Here is a 26,100-nt window from a genome sequence, read left to right on the forward strand (position 1 = left end):
GTTGTACTCAGGTGCTTTAATAAGTTTTCCGTCAGGTTTCGAGTAGTTAAACTCGGATGACAACTTCAATTGGTTATAACTCCGTTTCAAACGCACAACTCACTGATTCAATTTCGCCATGCGACTATCGATTCTCATTTCTCATGAATATTCTCCACTGAATACATCCAACACTATATGTACATGACAATTACCTATGTATATGTATAAGTAGAGCGGCGTTAAGTAGAGCACCGCCTAATGGGCATCTTAATGGATTAATGGCTTTCGAATTGTGAATAAATTTCCCAAGACAAATGTAAGGATTTATTTATCCGGTTTTTGGGTTACTGGACGACAATTATTAATAATTAATCACTTGCACATTTATTTTCAAATATTTTATTATTTTAAAGAAATGAAAATTTTTTATCTTTTTAATTTCATAAAATTTACACAGAAAAAAAGGTTCACTTGAGCCAAGAAAATATTTTTCTTCCTAATTATTTTCTTGAGCGAAAAAAAATTTTTTTGACACAAGAAATTTCACTTATTTCAACAAAATTAATTCTTTTGCTTTTAGAAATACGTATCTTAATCCAAGAAAATTTATTTAAGTCAAGAAAATCTTGTTTTGAGAAAATTCAGGCTCTTGCTCCAGAAAATTTAGTTCTTGATAGAAGTAAATTTTCTTGCCTTGAAAAAATTTCTCTCTTGCTCCAAAAAATTAAATATAAGGATAGAAGTAAATTTTCATTAATATTTTCATTCATTAACATGTCAAATGGAAAGATCAAATAATATTTCATCATTTTTTTTCATTCAATATGTATAATTGCACGTTAAAAAAATATAAAATGGGTATCAAATATTCAAGAGAAAAATTTTCTCAAGGTGAAAAAATTTTTTTCTCAGCTGAAGTAGGTGGCGCTGCTTCCCTAAAGTATCTAAAATCTTGATCAAATATAAAAATTAATTGTATCAAGTATTTATGATAATTTGAATTAAGAAAAAATTACTTCCACCAAGAATAGAATTTTAAGAAAAATATTTACTTCGGCCTTCCTTCAGGCATCCGAAAATTTTCTTGAACCAAGAATTTTGTTCTCCAGTCAAGAAATTTTTCTTTCTGTGTAGTATTTCTTGTCAGGAAAAATTCCATATTTTTCCAATTTCATTCAAATAATAGAATACTAGATCAAGATTGTATTCAAGGAACTGCAGGCACAATATTTTTTATTATGTTTTAAATTTACAAAAGAACGACAGGATATTTTATAATTAAATGTTGATTTTAAAATCTGTACAAAGCAATTCATTTTTTTTTTTCTTTCATTAAAGTTCCTTAACATCATACTAAGTATAAAAATTAATATGTCATTAATTACACAGAAAATAAAAATTGTAATATTTACAATTTATAAAATTTAACTAATAATTTTTAAAAACTTCTTTATTTTAATTAATTTCCTTTGATTTAATAAAAAAAATCTAATTTTTTGTTCAAGAGTTTTTTTCCTTGAATCAAGTTAATTTTTTTTAGGTCCATAATTCTCCCTTTTCACTCTAATTATTCTCTTTATACTCCGTATTATATAAAATCTCTTTAATGGATCTGCTCCAGCAGAATACAATATCTCATGGATTAAATAATATAATGTTGAAACAAGCTATTAAAATAGTCATGGTACAACAGCAAGCATATCGATCACTGCAAAAATATCCAGTCCCTTATAAAATATTCGTGAGATGGTGATAATGCCAGCATATCCTTTTGTGGGCTGTCAGAGTGGACATCTATACTGATGTTCTTATTCCCACGGGTATTCCGGTAATGCTACTGCCATTGCTGTTACTATACATACCCAACTTCCACTCCTAAGTTTCGTAACTTCCAGCTCAACACAATATGACGTGTCTTCAAAGACTTGCACCACTATCACATCTCTCTGATTCAACTAAATCTCTCTATCTCTACCTGGTAGTTTGTACAAGGGAGTACAACTAGAAGTATCATCATTCTAATATGCCTGCAGTAAATCATAAGTAAATCATAGCTGACAATTGTCGCTCACCTCAGCTCGAACCAAAGGTACTTGTTCTGAAGAGGGAGTAAATGTAGATGTGAACTTTAGATACAAGTTATATAAACGGATGGTACTTTCATGATTATTATTACCACTAATTCATTTTTAACAAAATTTATTTTTTCTTTTTTGAACAAAATCTATATTATTAAAAGAAGTCATATAATAGAATCGGTTTTTTTTTTAGTGAAATTTAGTGTCATTGCAAAGGTCTTGATTTGAATTTGTGCCTTTTCAAGGTTTCATATTATTCTCGACCTAGTCAATTTACTATGATAAGTATTTAGGCTGCATTTGAAAATGCTCTATTTCTAAATACATAATTAAGAAATGACTTTGTATCTCATGAACTATTGACATTTTTAAAGATATAAGCTCATCCCGATGTTACACTCATCAAGACCTTCCATTTAAGTACCCACATCAATTTTTCACATATTTTATATATATATATATATATATATATATATATATATATATATAGCTATATATATATATATATATATATATATATATATATCAAAATGCATGTGGGTACTCAAATGAAAGTTCTTGATGAGTGTAACATCGGGATGAGCTTATATCTTTAAAAATATCAATAATTAAGAACTGACATTGCTATCTTGTCAATTAATGATATTTCTAAAGATATAAGCTCACCCCGACATTATACTCATCGAGACCTTTCATTTGAGTACCCACATCAATTTTTCATATATTTATATATATTATATATATGTATATAAGAAAAATATATTAAAATGCATGTGGGTACTCAAATGAAAGTTCTTGATTAATGTAACATCGGGATGAGCTTATATCTTTAAAAATATTAATAATTAAGAAATTACTTTGCATCTTGTGAAATATTGACATTTTTAAAAATATAAGCTCATCCCGATATTGCAGTCATTGAGACCTTTCATTTGAGTACCCACATCAATTTTTCATATATTTTATATATTTATATATATGTATATATGAAAAATATACCAAAGTGCATGTGGGTATCCAAAAGAAAGCTCTTGATGAGTGTAACATCGGGATGAGCTTATATCTTTAAAAATATCAATAATTAAGAACTGACATGCTATCTTGTCAATTAATGATATTTTTAAAGATATAAGCTCACCCCGACATTATACTCATTGAGACCTTTCATTTGAGTACCCACATCAATTTTTCATATATTTATATATATTATATATATGTATATAAGAAAAATATATTAAAATGCATGTGGGTATTCAAATGAAAGCTCTTGATGAATGTAACATCAGAATAAGCTCATGTCTTTAAAAATGTCAATAGTTAAGAAAATACAGCGCAATTTAACAAAAGTCATTATTTAATCAAGCAAAATTTTATTTATTTATAGTTCACAAGTCACGGCAGTCACATAGTGACTGCATGGTTGCTAGTAGTTATAATTTTACAAAGAGTGAAATTGAACAAAAAAATTTTTTTACGAATTGTTAATTAAAAAAAAGATTAAATAATAACCCGTGAAAAAATTTTCCAATGGACCTATACATGCATATGTAATTTTTTTTTATATCTTAATAAAAAATTTTTTTCACCTGCTTACATTACAAAAACTATAGTGTTTATTCCCTCTATGATACACTTAAAGATCTGTTACGAATTTAGCCACATAGAGATGTATCAGCGTTGGTAGCGAGTTTGTTGGCAGCAGCGTTGAGCAATGTAACCCGCTCCCGGAGAAATGTTGTACTGAGAAACCCTCAGTGGAATTGGGGCGCTCATTGTAAAAGGGATGTAACCACAGTTAGCCTCGCCCGGTTTAGCCCAATTTGGAATCCAGTGTCGTGGGATTGATTTGCATCCTTCGGCTCATTTGTCGGGTCATGTCTAGGGGGATTCCGTAGACGGTTTCTGTTCTCGAGAGCCTTCTCTCATCAAGTTCTTGTATTCCAAAGAGAATTATACATTTCTGTTATATCTTTAGCCGTAGCTTTGTACTTGTTTCAAACTCTCATGTAATTCTTTCCCTGTTATGCTTAAAGTACTTTGTTTGCTTAAATTACTTTTGTTTGCTTTTGTTAATTATCGGCTTTTCTTGTTTTTAAACTTACAGATTAGATGGTGATTTAATGCCGGCTTATCGCTATCGTTCGTTCGTGGATTTTTAATTTGCAATTATTTCTTCAATCAGAGAGAGGAGTGGGAGCAAAAGATATATTCTTGTTTAAAACTTTTCCTTTTATTAGTGTAATATTGAGATGAGAAAATTTTTAATGAAGAAAATGTATCTTTATTATAATTAATTATGACAAAAATTTTTTATCTCAATTTAAAGTTAAAAAGTGAAGCTATTTAATGACTTTTTTTTTTTTATTAAAATGATGGCTCATTCTATGAAAAAGACATTTAAGAATTTTACAGCCTCCATACCAGTAAGTCTATAAAAAATATTTAGTCTCATCTTGCTGCGGGCACGTATTAAATTTCGCTTAGATCTCTTTAAAATCAACTTTTACAGGCCTTTAAACTCTGAATTGATTTTTAAAGCGGATCATATTACACAACCAGAATACGGGTTTATTCTCTTCACTGCTATTCTCTTCACTTTTAAAGATTTGGTAAAATTCAACGTCTGTGATAAGTAATTTAAATAATTACGCTTATGCACAGAGAAAAATTAATTATACTACCTACTATATAAAAATAGTAACTCCTACTATCTAAAATGGTAATAAAATTAATTAGTAACAAAATAATAGGTGATATCATTGACAATTGTAATAGTTACTATTAATAATGGTAATGATTACTATCAAAAATAATAATTGTAATTATTATAAATTATAACTGTTACAATCGAAGATGGTAACTGTAACCATCTCAGATTGTAAAAATTCTGAAAGAAAAAATAATATAAGTTTACTTAATTAAATCTTTTATTTACATCCATATTTTAGCTAATGTACATTTTTTTCTTTGAAATATTAAAATATTTTAAATTCCCTTATTAAATATTTATTAAATAATTCCCTTCATTAAAAATTAATAATTGCAACACTGTGATACATAACTATCGGGAAACTTTTCGTCTATATTACGTATTTATTTATTTGTTTGCATTATTAAACTTGTTGGTCGAGCAGACGTATTAATGAATAAAACTTTTATTTTTACAAATAATTAACAGTAATTAATACTGTAATATGCCAATAATAATAAATAAATAATAATAATAATAAAGTTTTAATCTAAAAAATGTCTCTTATATTTTATAGAAAATTCTCGAGAAATAATTAATGCGGAAAAAAAGCGTAAAAGTGTGAGTAAAAATGAGTGTTTGTAAAATTTGTCGTCGAAAATCAGTAAGAGTCATTAGGTAGATAGAGGGCGGCTTTTGAGAGTAGAAGCCAGGATAGGAATATAATATACAGATATCGCGACAGAAGAGCGACGGAAAATGAGCCGGAGCTCAACTCATTGAACGGCTCACAAGAATGTGTACAAGAGCTTGACAAGAGTTTGGCATATCAACGACGAAGAATACATGCCCGGGATGATAAACTAATTTGCAATTCATACGACGTGGTCTACATCAAATATGTGGATTATGCATAAGACGACTCGAGTACCGAAACGTGACATAAGTTGAAAACATTATGCCAAATTATCGTTTTCATACACTCATTTATTAATTACTAGATATTATTTGTAGGGCCAAATGGAAAATAGAGTAAAGAATTTAATTCATAAATAATCCAGGATAGTCATATGATAAAATCGGTTTTTTTAAAGTGAAATTTGATGTCATTGCAAAAGTCTTGACTTAAATTTGTGTCTTTTCAAATTTTTATTTCATTCGCACCGATAATCAATTTATTATAATAAGTATTAAGGCTGCATTCGAAATTGCTCTATTTCTGAATACATAATTAAGAAATGACCTTCTATTTTGTAAAATATTGACATTTTTAAAGATATAAGCTCATCCCGATATCACACTCATCGAGACCTTTCATTTGAGTACCCACATCAATTTTATATATATTTATATGTATTATATACAGGTATTCAAATGAAAGCTCTTCATGAGTGTAACATTGGGATGAGATATCTTTAAAAATGTCTATAATTAAGAACTGACATTGCTATCTTGTCAACTAATGATATTTTTAAAAATATAAGTTCACTCCGATATTTTCTCATCGAGACCTTTCATTTGAGTACCTACATCAATTTTTCATATATTTATATATATATATATATATATATATATATGAAAAATATATCAAAATACATGTGGGTACTCAAATGAAAGCTCTTGATGAATGTAACATCGGGATGAGCTTATATTTTTAAAAATATCAATAATTAAGAACTGACATTGCTATCTTGTCAACTAATGATATTTTTAAAGATATAAGCTCACTCCGATATTACACTTATCGAGACCTTTCATTTGAGTACTCACATCAATTTTTCATGTATTTATATATATATATATATATATATATATATATATATATGTATATATGAAAAATATATGAAAATGCATGTGGGTACTCAAATGAAAGCTCTTGATGAGTATAACATCGGGACGAGCTTATATCTTTAAAAACGTAAATATTGAGGAAAATACAGTGCAATTTAACAAAATTCATTATTTAATAAACCAAAATTTTAATTTTTTATAGTTTACGGCAGTCACATAGTGATTGCAAGTGCAAGGTTGCTAGTTATTATTTATTGAAACATTTATCCGACAAATTCAATAGATTTAATTACTTTATATACAATAAAATAAATCTCAATCATTCATGCGACCGGAAATCGGACTGCTTACATTCCACTTTCAAAGCCAAGGACAAAATAACAAGTGTTTGTAATATCCGAGCGAGGATAACCTGTAGAGTAATCGATATCTGGCAAACTCTTGAAATAACACTTGAAATTAATATTAATGAAGCCCAGCGGTCAACTGTCGATAAATTCACTTTACTCTACTCGGAAAATGTTTGTTCGAAAATAAATTTAGGCGTCTACTACCTCTTTGAGAATCATTCCCAATTATAAAAAAACATAAACATGAATTTATTATCAAAATATCAAAACAAACTGTAATATTTTGAATAAATTTCCTGTATAATGAAACTGTTGATAATTCAACTGATTTATTTAATTTTTTGAACCTTAATAAATTTACTAAGTGATTAATCTTCATTGTAAAGTAATTAAACAACATATGCAAGTATATATATTTTATATAATAAATCAGAGTGTTCATAAAATGTATATTTTAACTTTAGACATTTTCCACGTACACGTTTCTCTCCAGCAATATTATAATATATATATTATACTTAATTTACTATTCACTTTATCATGATATCACGTCAAGTATTTTAGTTATATTATTAAATATTAATTAATTATTTTTCCCAAATATGGATACATATATACAGTGAATAAGTGCTCGGGTTAAATTAATAGAAGTTTGTATTAATTAAAAAAGAATAAATATGTGTAATTGATAATTGATATTTAAAAATTATTAATATTAATAGAGTAGAAAAAATTTTTTAAAAAGTAATTTTAATAAAAAATTTAAGTAATAATTCAAGTAAAAATAAAAATGTAAATCAATAATTTTTAAATAAAATAAATTTATAAATATGAATAAATTGTTTTAATGAGTAAAATGACATTATAATAGCAACTTAAATTAAAATATTATATAAATTATTAGACAGAATATAACAGCAAGTATTTTAAATAAAATAAACTTCTTATTATCTGGAATATGCTACCTCTGACTTTTCGCAACTGCAAAAAGTGCTGACGCAGAGGTGATTAAATCGACTATATAAATGAAATAAATTTATTCATTTTTCTCCGATCTAAATTCATTTTAAGAATAAATAAAGGTTTAACATAAACAAATAATTTAAAATAATATTTTTCTGTATAAAATAAATAAATTTTGTGTACTAATGCCGCGAAATATTCTATAGCTCCTCAGATGAAAATCTTAGACTCAAATCGGGGATAACGGTTTAATATACAGGCGAGAAGATTGTCGCTGTTCCCATCATGCTACTGCTGGGATATTCTGAGCGTGGGCGTAAGCTCTTGAAAGCTGGAAATATTCAAAGATTGCGGGAGTTTCAGAAGCGAAACTTGCTGAGAAAAGGGAAGGAAAGGAAGTCGACGTGATCGGGAATTTCTGGGCTGCTCTGCGTGAGTGTTGCTTAAATTTTAAGCCCTCGCGTTTCGAACAGTCAAAGGTCCCAGCGCGGTCTTTGTGATATTAATTTTAGAGCTTAATTCTAATTATTCAAAGCTTGGAAAATTTTATTCGTGCACAGTTAAGATGATGAAAAATTTTTTCAATAATAATAATAAAATAAAATTTGGCATTTTAATAGAGACTAGCAACCTTGCAGTCACTATGTGACAGCCGTGACTTGTAAACTATAAATAAATAAAATTTTGCTTTATTAAATAATTACTTTTATTAAATTGCACTGTACTTTCTTAAATATTGACATTTTTAAAGACAAGTTCATTCTGATGTTACACTCATCAAGAGCTTTCATTTGAATACCCACATGTATTTTGAAATATTTTTCTTACATACATATATATAATATATATAAATATATGAAAAATTTATGTGGGTACTCAAATGAAAGTTCTCGATGAGTGTAATGTCGGGGTGAGCTTATATCTTCAAAAATATCATTAATTGACAAGATAGCAATGTCAGTTCTTAATTATTGATATTTTTAAAGATATAAACTCATCTCGATGTTACACTCATCAAGAGCTTTCATTTGAGTACCCACATGCATTTTGATATATTTTTCACATATACATATATATATAATATATATAAATATATGAAAAATTGATGTGGGTACTCAAATGAAAGGTCTTGATGAGTGTAATGTCAGGGTGAGATTACATCTTTAAGAATATCATTAGTTGACGAGATAACAATGTCAGTTCTTAATTATTGACATTTTTAAAGATATAAGCTCATCTAGATGTTATACTCATCAAGAGCTTTCATTTGAGTACCCATACTGAAAAAAAAGTTTTCTACGCTTCAGGATACAGTATCGCTACTGTCACTATACGCACGTTACGAAACACTGGATCGCTATGGTCACTATCCGTTTTGCTAATTTAGCGATCTATTGAATACACCTAGCGGTGACGGAGAAACTGACTTTGCATAATTTATTATTGATGTTTCAAATAATGATTTATATGATCGAAGCCAAGTTTTGAATATTTTATCCAGTAATAATAATTACGACAATAATCATCATGCACTTAATAATTGTCGATAAACAATGACAAATGAGGTTAGGAACTTACGCCGAAGACACTGGCGCTTCGAGGTTAGATCGCGACTGTCAGGATCCGTTCCCTGATTATAGCGATATGCCGTTCACGATACAACGGATAGTGAAGCGTAGAAAACTTTTTTTTCAGTGTACATGCATTTTGATATATTTTTCACACATATATATATATATATATATATATATATATATATATATATATATATATATATATATATATATATATAATACATATAAATATATAAAAAATTGATGTGGGTATTCAAATGAAAGGTATTGATGAGTGTAACATCGGGATGAACTTATATCTTTAAAAATGTCAATAGTTCACAAGATACAAAGTTATTTCTTAATTATGTATCTAGAGATAGAGTATTTTCAAATGCAACCTAAATACTTCTCATAATAAATTGACTATCGGTGAGAATGAAATGAAACATTCAAAAGGTACAAACTCAAATCAAGACCTTTGCAATGACACTAAATTTCACTGAAAAAACCGATTTTATCATATGACTATCCTGGACACAAAATTTTTTTTATTCTCTTGATAATATAGATTTTTGAAACTGTACAAAGCAATGTTGTGAAGAGTCAATTACAATAGCAATTTTTATTATTATTAAATTTATCATTAGTTATTATGTTACGTATCATGCTATATTATCTATAACTAGCTGTTACTCGCCCGCTGCACTGGGCGCTTTATAGAATTACATTTTCAGATCTAGACTTGAAATTTAATTAGAGTATTGTTTTGACTTGCACAGATTCCCAATTCTATCGAATTGTTATGCACCTTTTATCCATGTAATTATTCTAGCTAATATTCATTGTAACTTTCAATGTGCAATCATTATAACATTCCCGTGTCTTTCTTACAAAAATGAATGATAATTGATATGAAAAAAATAATTTGTAATGAGCATTGAAAGTTTCAGTTAAAGAAATTGCAGGTCTCATAAGTGAAGAAATCTGTCTAGTATATAAACATAACCAATAGAATTAAAAAATTTATTTTAAACAAATGACAATCGAATAGAATAAATTTAGTTACAATAAAACTTCATTATTTCTAAGTCAAAAAAATATAGGTTCCGGATAAGTAATCATCAACATATCATATACTAAAACCTTCTCCGAAACACGCTGCATCTTATGGTATAAGTATTATTCCGATCGGTTCAGTAGTTTTCGCAGTATAACCGGACAAAAAAACCGGCTCTCCATTTATTAGTATAGATAATTAATGCATTATTCCAATATTACATTAATTTTAATATGTAATCTTTATAAAATTTGCTTAGTTATGTTATGATGGTCTTTAGGGAGCACTTACTCTAGGATCAAAATTTAATAAATAAATAAATAAAATAACAATAATAATAATAAAGTAAAATTTGCTGACTATTTTATGTCGAATGAACTGGTAAAGTATCTCTTAGCTGACACCGTAGTTGCGTCTCCCTAAGTTTTATTTTCCGAGTCACCCTGGGGCGACATTTCGATCTTTAAAGATTAAATGTCAGGTACTACAAGAAATATTTGTAGCTTTGCTCTTACTTGTACATGTTAGAGTGCGAACGTGCGCAAATGGCACTTTTACTTTTCTTTTCCGCTCCTATCCATTCCGATACGATTTTGCGGAGAAACTCTTGAGAATTTGCTAACGCAGCTCGCCGTTTTGAGCTTTTAACGAGTGGATAGTAGAGTGTAGAATGACTACCTCATAGTTTAAGAGAGCTATTACGTATTATGTAGAAAAGCTGATAACGAAAATTGTACCAACTGGTTAGTCTGTACTCAGGGAGTAGAACCAGAATCACCTTACCAGGATTTGTTCAATGACAATGAATAATAAATTCCATTATCACTCCTCACGCCCGGTTTTTTAATTTAGTTTTCACTTCACGCCGCTAAATGGCTTTGCCTTTCACTTTACCTTTCATTTTATCCGCTCTTAAATTATTACTATCCACTCACAACCGGCTTAATAATTCAATTACTATAAATTTTAACTGTCAAACGTTTTAAATTAATAATCATTTAAAGCTTCCAATGGGCTCATTATTCATCATTCATTTTTTCAATTTACGCTTTTTTATTTTTTATTAACTATTCATCACTCCAGTATTTTGTTTTTTGTTATTATACTCTATACATCGTATCATTTATTCATTATTCTATGAAATATTTTTAATTAGTTAACTAATTAATTTTTCTCCATAAAAAGAATTTTATAACAGATATCGCTCGTAATTTTTTACAGCTATGTGCTTAATAATTTAGGTAAAGCACCGTAGTAATACGTAATTATCTTTATAATTATTATTCTTTCGATCAGATCACAGAGAACATTCTTTAGTTTATTAATATAAAGTCAATTGCTATTTTAATTGAACTAAACTTTAAAATTTTTATTTAAATATAATTATCTGCATAATTAATGCCAATTATTATTTATTATTCAATTAATCCTTTTATTTTTAGTAGCTTTTATTAATTCTCAATTGCATTTGTACTGGCGCGATAATTATTTACAGAGGTATTTAAATAACAATCAATCATAATTTACGATCATCGGAATATTTTAATGCACTGAATGAATTTATACTTTAAATAAAATCATTAATAACTGTACTAGCAACCTTGCAGTCACTATGTGACTGTCGTGGCTTGTGAACTATAAATAAATAAAATTTTGCTTTATTAAATAATGACTTTTGTTAAATTGCACAGTACTTTCTTAAATATTGACGTTTTTAAAGATATAAACTTATCCCGATGTTACACTCATCAAGAGCTTTCATTTGAGTACCTACATGCATTTTAATATATTTTTTATATATACATATTTATAATATATATAAATATATGAAAAATTGATGTGGGTATTCAAATGCAAGGTCTCGATGAGTGTAATGTCGGGATGAGCTTATATCTTTAAAAATATCATTAGTTGACAAGATAACAATGTCAGTTCTTAATTATTGACATTTTTAAAAATATAAGCTCATCCCGATTTTAGAGTCATCAAGAGCTTTCATTTGAGTACCCACATGCATTTTGATATATTTTTCATGTATACATATGTATATAATAAATATAAATATATGAAAAATTGATGTGGGTACTCAAATGAAAGGTCTTGATGAGTGTAACATCGGGGTGAGCTTATATCTTTAAAGATGCTAATAATTCACAAGATATCTGTTAAATTGCACTGTACTTTCTTAACTATTGCCACTTCTACAGATATAAGATTATCCCGATGTTACACTTATCAAGAGCTTTCACTTGAATACACAGTTAAAAATTTTTTCGTCATTTTGTAGAGCGTTACAATTTGTGTGTTAAATATTACACTCTAGTGTGTAGAATTTAACATTCTAGTATGTTAAATCATTAAATCAACACATGAGAATCTTAAATTCTACATACTAGAGTGTAATATTCAACACACAAATTTTAACACTCTACTAAATGACGAAAAATTTTTTACTGTGTACCCACATGCATTTTGATATATTTTTCATATATACATATATATATATATATATATATATATATATATATATATATATATATATATATATATATATATATAATATATAAATATATAAAAAATTTATGTGGGTACTTAAATGAAAGATCTCGATGAGTATAACATCGGGATGAGCTTATACACGGAAAAAAAAGTATTGCTATTATAGTGATCCAGTGGATCGTGAACGTAGTATTGTGATTAGCTCAAAACAGTATTGCCATTTTCACGATATTATAACCTGATATACTCTATACTTCGGATTTTTATATGAACTTTCCATGGTATAGTGAATATGTCAAAACGTATTGCGATCATAAAGAAACGTTTCCTTACTACGGCGAAACGGATGGTAATTATCACGATCCACGACGCTTTCAGCGCCGCCACGCATAACCAAGTCTGTAACTCTTACGAGTAGATTTGTTTACAATTTTGGTGATGAAATAGTGATAATTACATAAATTAGTTAATTAATATCAACATCGATATGGATGATTGGGTTGTTGATAAATTACTCGAGTGGAATCTTGAAAAACTTGTGTCGATTTTTGAAGGCTATAGTAAAGAAATAAATCTTCCTATGTTAACTGTGTTAATGTCGTGTCCGTCGTTATTGTATATAATTCTACTGCGTTGATAAGAAGAAACAATGTACATTATATATTGTATTAAATAAATAAAATTCTTGCTTTCATAAAAGTCTTTTTTAGCATAAATGATTTGATCCCATACTATTTTATACAAAAAAATATAATTGTATGGAGTACGTTCAGTAATAAAGGAGTAAAAATTCCATTAAAAAATTTTTTTCTTATGACAAAAATATTTGCCTCTTTTAAATGAATATTTCGATAATACAAATTTCTAGGCTAATAATATTTGTAAAAATAAAAAAAAAAGTTATATAAGATAAAGTCCAACTGCTGTAAGTCATTATTTAAAAATTTTTAAACCTAACCCAATTCTTGACTGTGATAATCTACACAAAAATTTTAAACTAATCAAGCTACAATCAGAATTTTTATTTATGTTAATAACAATAATATACCAAAAAACTAAAAAAACAATAATCTGCAATAAAATATAATTAACATTTAATTAAAGACAACTTAATCATCTATAAACCATAGCAATATAGACACTCGATATCCGAATCCATGTGGATCGTGATAATCACGATCCACTAGATCGGGCATATGCACATCTAAAGTATAGTCATACGAGGATCGTGATCATCACTATACTGTATCGTGAAAATAGCAATACTTTTTTCTCCGTGTATCTCTAAAAATGTCAATAGTTCACAAGATACAAGGTCATTTCTTTTTAATAATATAGATCACTCGTGAGTGCACGAGACTAATAATATACACGCAATTGTTGATGGTATTAATTAAAAAAAAAATTCCTGAGCTAGTAAATAATTAAAATTAAAAAAAATAATCATCAGAGCTCGGTATCCTTTCCTTTACTCCGCAACCGAGCGGTAAACTGATTACCGAACGGGCAGAGCAAATTCAACTGCGTATCGAATGTATTCTCATTGAAGTAAGCCTTATCACGGTGATCCCGAGCTTGACTATAAATATATATCCAAATGTATACACTCACGGGCTTTTGTACCCGCCAAAGCAGCATGAGCATTAAACACGAGAGAGCAAGTTGATTAGACGTACCGGGCAGTGGGCATGTTGATTGTTATTCGATGTACGTGAAGTGCGTTAGTAAAATAGCCAACGGATTAAGCTTGAACGGCGAATCAAGTAACTAGTATCTACCAATCCTCCTCTCTTCTCTGTACATATGTATTCTCTGCGATGCAGTAGGTACAGCGGTACTTTCTACTACTGTATTACCGCAGCTGTAGTAATTTTGAGCAGCAGTAATTTTGATTCGAGTTATATCCAGCGAGGGCGCACCGTATTTGTATCAGCTTGAATTTTTCCAGCAAATATTAAGCTGCCGAATCACGTACCAGTCATTCAACATCGATACTATTTTATTTTTTCACTTTTTTTCCTTTTTTCCGTTCCGTTTTACATCGAGTGGCCTGGCCCGCTAGCGCGCTCTACTCAGGAATCTCATTGGTCGGAGTATAAAGGAAGAAATAAAGAGAGAAAGTCCGTTTTGATTTTTAGATTTAACGTCTAATAGGGTTTGTGCCTTCACAAAAGAGTAAGTGAAGTGATTTCTAGTAACCCAGCAAATTGGAAGATAAATAATTCAAAGGGCTTTGGAGTTTGAGTTTACGTAGTTGTAGTATATAGTTTGCAGTAATAGTGGGTTCTGGTGTAATGGGTACTAGGAGAATGTGGGATAAGGAATGTAGTATGTAGCATGTAGGAAAATAACAGCGGGAAATGAAACAGCGAACTCTTAGGGCCGAGTGTTTGTGTTATGTTGGGCGTACTTGTAGTTGTACTTGGAGTTGAGTTGTGTAGTGCAGTTCTGTGTACTTTGTGTGGAAGTGATGTAGTGATTCGAATGGTACGGCCCAGCCTCTTGAGAGCATTCTTTTTTATATTTAATGGTAGGTACTGTGGCTAGTTTTTCTTTTTTATTCTTGTTTATGTTTTCGTGTGAACCACTGTGCAAAAGAGGAAGAATACTCACCGGCATATTAGATGCGCAGTCTCGTCTTTGAACTTGTAGGGCGGCACGTTTACCGAGAGAAGCCTCAGAGCGATAACTGTAACAAATATTTTATTAATTGTTTTTTTTTTTTTATTTATAATTGTTGTTATACACAGAGAAAAAAAAATACTACTCTTGAGAAAATTTTCTTATCACAAGAATATTCATTCTTGATAATTTTCAAGAATATATTTTCTTGTCTCAAGAATTGATCGAATTATTTTTTGTTTAATTCAAGTGAACCTATTTGTTTTTTAATCTATCAAAATTAATGCCGATATTTTATTATTATGATAGATATACACAGAAAAAAAATATTAACTTGAATCAAGAGAAAAATTCTTAAATCAAGAAAATAATTTTGAAGAGTTTCATTGTCTTGGATCAAGACAAAAAATTCTTTAATCAAGTAAAATTTACTTAAACCAAGGAAAATTTCTTAGTTTTATTAGTTTTATAAAAAAATGAATACCGCTCGTTTATATTATTTTTAATAAAAAATATTTGTTATAACTTCAATTAAATATTCTGTTTTTCAAAAAAATTCTAAGAAAAGTATGGTTATTATTCAATAAAATGCTCACTCTAACTACGGTCAGGATAGGGAATACATGTTAGATGTACAATTTTTAATTGCTAATATTTCGAAAATTAGAAAAACTATTAAAAAAAAAATTTATTCCTATAGAGGACACTTAGAAGTATGCGTATTTAAAAATTGAAGAATATTGTAAAAAAAGTGATTTTGCACAATACCTCCTTAAGAACATGTAGGACAGAGAATATTCAAATTTTGGACAAAATACTGAGACGCTTTTTGACCAAGTAATTTTTGAACAAAAAATCATTAAACTTGGCAGGAGTATGTTAATAATAGTCCTTCGTAAATTGATTCATTTATTTTTAAATTTAATCATTGAAAAAAAATAATAAAATGATAAATAAATAGGTAGAGTTCGCGCGTAAAACTGCCTTATCTCCGGGCCCATCATATATTCAAGTAAATAAACTTTACTATAAAGAAATTACTTATAAACTTACAACCAATATAATCTTTGAGATTGATTTAATTTTTTGATTAATCTTTACTTTAGTTTAGATTACTTATAAGACAGAATTATTAAAATGCAACTAGGTTTGAATAGAAATCTAATTATCAACAAAAAATTTAATTTACTATAGTAAATAAACTATAGTTTAATTTTTTTAAACAGTGTTTGGAGTATTGACAGTCAGCCTGATAATCTTCAGTGCATTTTATGTGTTTAAAATAAACAATCCGATATATTCAATTGGCATTTGTTATCACTAGTCCAAACTGAATTACCGACAACAGACTGTATTACATGCACGGAAAGAAAATTGTACGAAAAATTACAATGCAAACATCGTAATTTTTAGTATAGGACATTGCAGTGCCGGGCCAGAACTCAAACATCGTAATTTATACGATGCAACATCGTAAATTTCTATCACTCAAATTAAAAAGAAGTTTAGGTCACCGAAAAAATTATTCTGTATCAATCAGGAATCGAACCCGGTGTCCTCTCCGCCTCAAGTCCAAGGTTTATCCCCCCACGCTATCGGAGGGAATATTTAAAGTTTCTGTTCAGTCACATAATAAGACCCTCGATACAGTAGTTGGTCATCTTTCGGTGGTGGCGTCGCAAACTACTAGACTCTGTCTCTCTTTTATTAAAACATATAGTATGCGTCCTTATTCACTTGCTCTTACGGAAAAAAAATTTACTAAATAACATCGTAATTTTCAATAATTCAAATTGTATTCTGTAGACGGCAGCATCGTAAAAATGGAGATACTGAAAGTCTAGTCCTGGATTACGATGTTACTATAGTAATTTTTCATAGGATTTTTTTTCCGTGTGCTCTATTAAATCAAGAAGATAGAACTCTTCAAAATTATTTACTTGATTCAAGTAAATTTTTTTTTCTGTGTATTGATATTCTTTTGTAAAAAAACCAAAATTTATTTTAAACGATTCCTGAGCCAAGAAATTTTTTTCTGGACAAAAATTTTTTTTTTCTCAGTGTAGTTAAGTTTTTTGATTAACTGAAAAAAATTCATTTCTGAAGGTTGAGAATTTTTAAAACAGAATTTTACAAGTATAATCTAAGAATAACCTTTTATCTTAACACAAAATCCCCTTAAATTTATACAGTTATGAATAATTTAAGAATTGGGTCGCAAAATGCGGGATTAAGGTCTTTGTACGATAGAAAACTTTCTGAAATTGTGTAACCTTTTGGAAACAATTTAAGGATGAGCTTGTGAATTTTTTGACCACTCGAGAAGAAAAAACTTATATCCTCGATGATACTGCAATACCGCGGGCGTTATTGCACTACCGCCAAGCGTAACTTTTACAAATAACAATAAAATTGCGATGTTTAATTTTTTTTAACAAGATCACATGATTTTTTACACTAAAAAAAACTTCCGAATTATAATTGCATTCCGCGGCGGGCTTGCTAAAGTATTTCGATAACACCAACAGAGACTCAATAATCAATAAATAAATTAAAATAATTTATTGTACACTTATAATCTATATTTTCAAATTCGAACTTTTCGTTGATTAAATAATGCACTTAATTTAAAAAACAATTCCGATAAATTTGTACCTTCAACTTGACCTCATTTTTATCTATTATAATTATCAACATATTAAAAATATTTTCCATATCAATAATTAAAATTCGCTCTTAAAAAAAAAAAAAAAAATTGAAATCAGCTTGATAAATTATTTTAAAATGTTTGATGAACTTTTCCGACTCGCTGAATTAGTATAATTATTTTTAAAATAAATTATTAATTAGAGCAGCGTTGCATCACTCTAATTAACTAATATGTCCCACTGATAAAAGGATTTATTAGCTATTAATAATTTAATTTATTTAATTTATTAAATTTTAATGAATATTTTTTAATTTATTTAATTTATTAAATTTTAATGAATATTTTTTAACATTCAATAAATATTTATTTGGGAAGAAAGTACATTTATTAATAGTAAACAAATATTTATTAACAGTTAATAAATATTTTGTTAAGTGAATTTGTTTCGCTTGCAATGTAATTTAATATGAAGATTGTTTATAAACAAAAATCATCTTTATAAATTATTTGCATTGATTATGTTACATTATAATAACGTTTATTGTAAAATATCAAATTCTATCACGGCTCCTAATTATTTTTTATATTTTTAAATATTAAAAATGTTAATTTATTTAGTGAATTGAATTATTATCATGTATTCCAGTTATAGAGTTATAAAAAAGTGTCAAAAGAAAATAGCTATTTTTGCTTTTGATTTTAAATAAATATTTGTTAACAGTTAACAAATATTCATTAATCATTAATAAATATTTATTAACAGTTAATAAGTTGTGCTTACTAAATTACTTATTAACTATTAATAAATATTTGTTAACTGTTACAAAATATTTATTAATATTTAATAAATTGTATTTAATAAATAATTTATTAACTGTTAATAAATATTAATTAACTTCTATGATGTTAAAAAATCATTTATTATCAGTTAATAAAGCTTATTAAATATAAACAAATCCTTCTATCAGTGTCGGTATTAATCAATTTAAAAATTGTATAAAAAATAATAATTAAAAAAAATAAAATCAAAACTCGGCTCTGTGCTGTACAAAGCTTGTTCTTTTGTTTATTTTCCAAAAAAGTGTTCATAGAGAAAACATTCGTCTGATATTTGAGCATAAAGGAAGAATCTAAGTCCTCGAAGGGTTGATCCAAAATTAAAAAGGTATGTGGGTTGGAGAACTTGAAACAAATGGAGCTGTGGTAAGATCAAACCGAGCAATGTACAGAGCTACGTGACCCTTGACCCTCTTGTCACAACACAAAGGAGTAATTCTGAGGGCCGCTCTTCCCGTTACACATCCCCACACTTCGTGTGTGTCTTACTCTCTGGATCTATGTATATATATAAGCAGATTGCATGACCACTCGACCTCCTGTGGTCACGCCAAACGCGAGCGCTGTTTCATCGTATCGAGCAAGCGGAAGATCGATTGATGTTATTTTCCTGCCTCTCGACATTTACCTTCTCCTCTCACCCTTCACCTTTCGTCTTCACCTTTGCTCTTCGATAGGTGAAACCAAGCCTCCGGATCTCTCGTGTCAAATTTATTTTAATTAATAAATTCTACTGATTAATACTGTCGAACTTAACAGAATCAAAATCAAATATTTTTTTGACAAAGTAAAAATTTTTTTGAGTTTTTAATTTTTATTTTAGTGTGATTATTTATTTGGATTAATTTTTTTTTAATATTTTGAAAGTATACTAGTAAAAAGAAAAATCGTATTTATTTATTTATAAATAAGCAGATCCAACAGCCGTAGCCATTAACAGGGTTAATAATCTTTACTAAGTAATTGTTTTTAAAATTATTTTTGTAATGACAAGATAATCAAAAAAAAAAAAAAAAAATTAAATAACATATTCGGATTACATTAATTCCTAATATAATTACTCGAGTAGGTAAACATAAAAAAATTAAAATAACAAAAGAAAATGTAACAAATTTGTGAAAAGAAAATTTGAGTAATTGTAGACATAATTTAACGCCATTTTGCAATTAAGTTAGCTAGCGATGCAGTCATATATACCCAGTAGTATTTAATCTTCATGAAGTTATTAAAGTGCGTATGAGCTTTAATTTTTAATCACACTGCAATTTTAAATAAGATTTTGTCTAAATTTTACTTTAAAAAATTGCTCAATTTAGCCAAAATTTTTTTTTGCTTTTTTTTTCATCCTTTAAATTAAATTATACTGAGAAAAAAAAATTCTTTTAAAAAAATGGGCATATTGTTGGGACAAGAAATTAATTTATTGTAAATTTTTAAAAATTTTATTTCTCAGCTGAAGAAATCTTTTAAATTGTGAATTTTAATTCTAAATTATTTTTTTCCAAGCTTGTAGAACTTTTTTTCAACAAAAAGTTGACAAAAAATAATCATTTTTTCAGCTAAAAAATAAAATAGTTTAAAATTTTTTATTAAAAGATTGTTTATTTTTTTAAAAATAAATTTTATCTCTGGGCTTAGTCTGAAAAGCAGAGAATTAAATCGAGAATTTTTATCGATTTGAAACTATAAAAAGTAAAAATTAAGTCAATTGAAGATAAAATGTACCGTCATCGATAAATTTTCAAACCAGAGGTGATAAATCTCGCTTCATATTTTAAAAATACCCTATATTACACAACAGCGTTGCCAATAGAATTATCGCTCGTCTATTGAAAGGATTGACCCTGATTGAAAAATCATTGGCTTAACCCGAGTTCAATTCCGCCATGATTTCACCCATTAACTATTTATCTCTTGAGGGGAACCCAAGCCCGGAAAACCACCGGGATCGATAAATCTCGATATTCAAATAAAACTAAAGGGAGAAAAACTACTTTGTCCTACTTTGATCCAATCGAATTAGATACAGCATTACATAATAATAAAATAGAGTCCCAGAACAATTGGAAACTTTTATCCGAGGAACATTATTACTATTGTTTATTACTTATTACCGTCGAATAAATCAGGCAGTGGAAGTGCACGTGAATGAGAAAAGAGAGAGAGAGAGAGAGAGAGTTAAAAGATAAATAGAAAGTAAAACGTACGCGATAATGTAAAATCAAACATGATAACTTTTTAATGTGCAAAGTTTGGGGCAACATACTAAATTTATCCTTGTATGGAGTCAGTTATATTCAAAGTCCTGAAGTCCTGAAGGACTCGTAAATTATACCCTAGAATTATCGATCGCAGTGATTTCAGAGCAGAAACTTGTGCAGCCAGAGCCAAAGGTTCTAACCCCTTTCCCTTGTCCGCCGCCGCTTTTCAAGGAGTTTGTATAAGTCGCGGGTGTTTCTACTTAGCCGTACACCCTCACTCTAAGCCCTTGCCCTGTTCTACAGCTGAATTCAGAGTTTAAAGTGGAGACGGACGCGACAGTATGTACGTTAATTCACAACTTAACTTAAGTTTCACGATAACCCACATGGACTTCGCTTAAGACAACCCGAAGTACTAAACTTTTACGATAATTATTTATTGTACTTTCTTATATAGATTTATTATTTATTATTTACATCAATTTTTTAATTTTTATATCATAATAATTTTTTTACTTTGAGAAAAATAATTAACAATAAATTAGTTTATCAATTTATTGAAACTTCTTCATCGACGTATGAGAGAAATTTTATAGTAATGTAAAAAAAAATCGTCACGATTTTCCGTTACGCGCCATGTTGTTTTTGTTTTTTCAAAGTTCAGTATAGCGACGTAAAGAATAAATCTAGTAAACATTATTAATTCTAAAAACAAATTGAATAATAATTTAAAAATAAAACTAATCATAATTAGAAAATAAAAATGTGTATACATACATCTTTTTTAATTATTCGTTTCTAATGATTTATTTATTTATTTTGAACTCTATAAAATCATTGCATATCTACAAGATTAACTGTCGTCATATAATTGTATTACTTTTAGTAGATGATTCCAATTATTTACTCATAACTTGAATCGTTTAATTGAGAAACCCCATAAATCAGTGACTTATGGGGTTTTTCGAATAAGCATTTAATAAATAAATTCAAAAATAAATTTCTTTTTGTGTTTTATTTTTCAAAAACACTTCTTCTGAGTAAAAAAATTCAGTTCAATGCAAAATACTTGAATTTTAATAATTTTCGCAGTATGGGTTTAAAAAAATTAAATTAAATTATTGTTCTATTGTTTAGTGTGATTTCACTGACTTTAATTTTAAAATCATTGATTATTAGATAATTAGAAACTAAATTTACTGTTAAATACTTGAATTTTAATGACTTTTACAATATTCGCTCGATGGATTAAAATTAAAAATATGTTGTTTTATTGTTGACTCTGATTTAACTGATTTAAATTCTGAAATAAATGATAACCAAATAAAAATATATTATATTTACTGTTAAATACTTTGATTTCAATCATTTTTGCAATTTTAGTTTTAGAAAGCTAGATTGTGATAAATTAAAATGTTGTTTTGTTGTTGACTCTCAGTTCACTAATTTGAATTAAAAAATAAATGATTTATTATAATTTTCATTAATTGTAGTTCCAATACATATTTTGTACTTTATTTTATAAATATAATAAATGATTGACGGAGAAAAATTAATAAATTCATTTTTTAATTATTATTTTGTTCGTTTTGGTGAGAAACCCCATAAGTCAATCAACTTCAAATCATTATTATAAATAGTAGTAATTAACAATTAAACTTTTTCATGCTCGAATACTTTTTTGGGATACTAACATTATTATTATTCATCATTGGTTCATGATGTTAATGCAAACTTAACCGAGAAAAATGTTTTTTTGCTTCTCCAGAAAAAATTAGTATTTTTGACTTCTCCGCTTGTGGAGATCCTTAAGATGATCTCCGCTTGAGATATTACAAATATAAATAATGTTGTGAAGCGGGAAAGAATAGGAGTTACGGTAATTATTACGTGAAGCGCTCACATTCACGTAACAGGATATTGGTAGGAAAGGATTGAGAAAGGAATGTGGAGAGGATCATCTTAATGTGAGTTTATAGAATATGCGAGAAAAAATTATTAGATAGCTCGGACTGGGATTCGAACCCAGAACCTTCCGAAGACATGTCGGCTACTCTACCATTTGAGCTATCCGGTCTATACTAAAGTTCCTTTCGCTTATTCTATTTACATTAAGCCACACCGTCCATCTTACGGCAAGCATTTTTTACAAATATAAATCCCACAAAAAACAGTTTCACTGTAAACCGCCGCGCCAAGTACACGTCCAACTATTGTTACAAACTATAATAATTCAATTTTTACAAAAAACTATTGAATCGAAAAAAAAAAAAAACGAAGTACAAAAAATTTTTTAGATTAAAAAAACATTAAAGACAGTAAATATTAAGGAAAAAAATTTAATGTATTTGGTGAGCATCATTCGAATACTTTCATTATCCACAGTTTTTAAAATTGATACTTGTAGTGTGAATTGTATAGCACACCAAGTACACTAAATTTTTTTCCTTAGTATTTACTGTCTTTAATGTTTTTTTAATATAAAAAATTTTTTGTACTTCGTTTTTTTTTTCGATTCAATAGTTTTTTGTAAAAATTGAATTATTATAGTTTGTAACAATAGTTGGACGTGTACTTGGCGCGGCGGTTTACAGTGAAACTGTTTTTTGTGGGATATATCTTTTTTTTGTAAAGAGTATATTAAGTGACATAATCAAATATTTTATAAATATTTTAAAATTCCAAATATGTACTTCTCAAGTAATTCAGCTGATTCTTTATGCATGAATTTTTGTAATAATTTAATTACAAACAAAATTACTACAATACTTTAAATGACGCGCGTGACTAACCAATGTGACATTTAAAATATAGCGGTAATGATTTTGTGGCTCCACCTACTGTCATATATTGAAATGTTAAACTAAAGACCAACTACTTATATCAGCGCTAAGTTCAGTACTTAGTATATTAACTACTTAGATGGTAGAATAACAGGGTTAAGTGGTGCCAACTTGGAAATAAGAAAATTCGCCCTAAATTTGTAAAATCTCTCGTAGAATCGAAAACAGGCGCAAGCAAAAGTTTTCAAACTGGCGATATATTAAATAATTGTTGATCCAATAATTTTTTGTAATATATGCATAATTGGTAAAAAGAAACTTATTAACAATGATGTCAAGTGTTAGTGTCTTAGCAATAATAAAAAAATATAGAGCTAAATATGTGAGGAGGTTATGTTGACATATGATGAGAGAATAGAGACACGTTGTCTCACGCCATATATTGGACGTGTACTTGGCGCGAGACACTATCGTGTCTCCGGATAATGCTGTGAAGCGGGAAAGAGTAAACCAATGGGGTTTCTCAAATAAACGATTCATTTATTATTTACATCAATTCTTTAATTTTTATTAATCAATTTATTTATTTTTATAATTTTTTAATAATAATTATTTATTAAATTTACTTTTTTTTTTAATTTTTAATAACGATTAGTTAATAAATTTTTTTTTTTTTTGTAATTTATAATAAACTTTTTTGGTTTTTAATTTTTAAATAAAATTTGTTTTTGTCTATAAATAAATAAAAAAAAAAAAATCAAATTTAAAATGGAAAATTTAATAATTTCTACTATTATTTTCTAAAATAAAATAAATTAAAGCATTGTCAATAAAAAAACAACTTCCGTCAATAAACTCAACAAACTATATGTCCAATAAAAAAAAAAAAAAAAATCCAGCTGTCAATTATTCACAAAAATTGACTGAGCAGCCATTAAATTTTTCCCGTTAAAATTATTATTCCGACTAGTAGCACGTGCATTTAACTATCAGTAAAAAATGAAGACGTGTGTTTTTAAATAAAAGTAGGTAGTAAAAAATAATGGGGTTCTAAGTGAGTAATATATCTGATGCACGTGAGGAGGACTTTTAGCCGTAGTCATCTTGCACACTTAGCGATGCGCATTTTGATTACCCAGAAAGCTGCGTTTTCCGCATTAACGTTAAATATTAAATATCACCCCACGCAAGGTCGTTTCGCAGCGACCAGTCTTCTCTAAAGAGTGTTTGAGAATTTTTAATAGCCCGCGGCGCATCCCCGGTGTGCGTATAGTGTACTAGCTCTGTTTTATACGATGTAACAACACGGTCAAGCACTCGCTCTGCTAATATATACACGTAAAGCAAGAGCAGAGTAAGCAGGGTTATACGGATGCATGAACATAGAAATATTTAGTTAGTGTGAGTGTGAACGGAGCGTAGCGGACCCGGGCAGCGTTTCGAGGAACATGAAAAATTAAAAACTGCATTCTTCCCTTTAATTCGTATAACTTACGACTTTTATCTCAACTAAACCTGAGAAGAGAAAAAAGGGAGAGAAAAAGTGGTACTTTTAGTATCAGAGATGATGCAATAATTCACGGTACAAGCGGTGTATGTGTAATAAGTAGTAAGAATAAGCGACTCGCGCTACTGACCCCGGAGACCGCTGAAATATATTACTTGTTTACCATTTTTATATCACTCTTTTATTTTCACTTAAGACTTTATTATTCATACATTACCATCCTTTTATTTTAATTAATTCCACTTTATTCCAGTTATTGTTATTACTCTGACCTATTTATTCGTTTATGTCTTGAATTAAATATGATAAAAAAATATTTATACAATAATTGCTATCTTTATTTTTATTACTCCTAAAAAATTCAAACTTTTGATCAATTAATTCTATCATTATTTTTTTAAACGATTTATTTATAATTTTTTTCTCTATAAAATTTTTACTATTGCTTTGAAAAATATTTTAATTATCTACAACGATTTTTTTTTTTTTTTTTCAAGTAATTATTTCAGTCTTTGTTCATTCTGACACGATGAGT

The 26,100-nt window shown here is 28.2% G+C and overlaps 1 protein-coding gene across 4 annotated transcripts in view; it reads right to left on the minus strand.

Moving 5' to 3' along the window:
• Positions 1-26,100, minus strand: part of LOC123268862 — a 66,482-nt gene that overhangs the window by 18,514 nt on the left and 21,868 nt on the right. For all 4 annotated transcript variants that reach the window (XM_044734280.1, XM_044734282.1, XM_044734281.1 and 1 more), the window contains exon 3: positions 15,579-15,654. In XM_044734280.1, the coding sequence (XP_044590215.1) occupies positions 15,579-15,654 (76 nt within the window). The remainder of the gene's footprint in view (positions 1-15,578; positions 15,655-26,100) is intronic.

The sequence above is a fragment of the Cotesia glomerata genome, linkage group LG7, assembly GCF_020080835.1.
Source record: "Cotesia glomerata isolate CgM1 linkage group LG7, MPM_Cglom_v2.3, whole genome shotgun sequence".
Lineage (NCBI taxonomy): Eukaryota > Metazoa > Arthropoda > Insecta > Hymenoptera > Braconidae > Cotesia > Cotesia glomerata.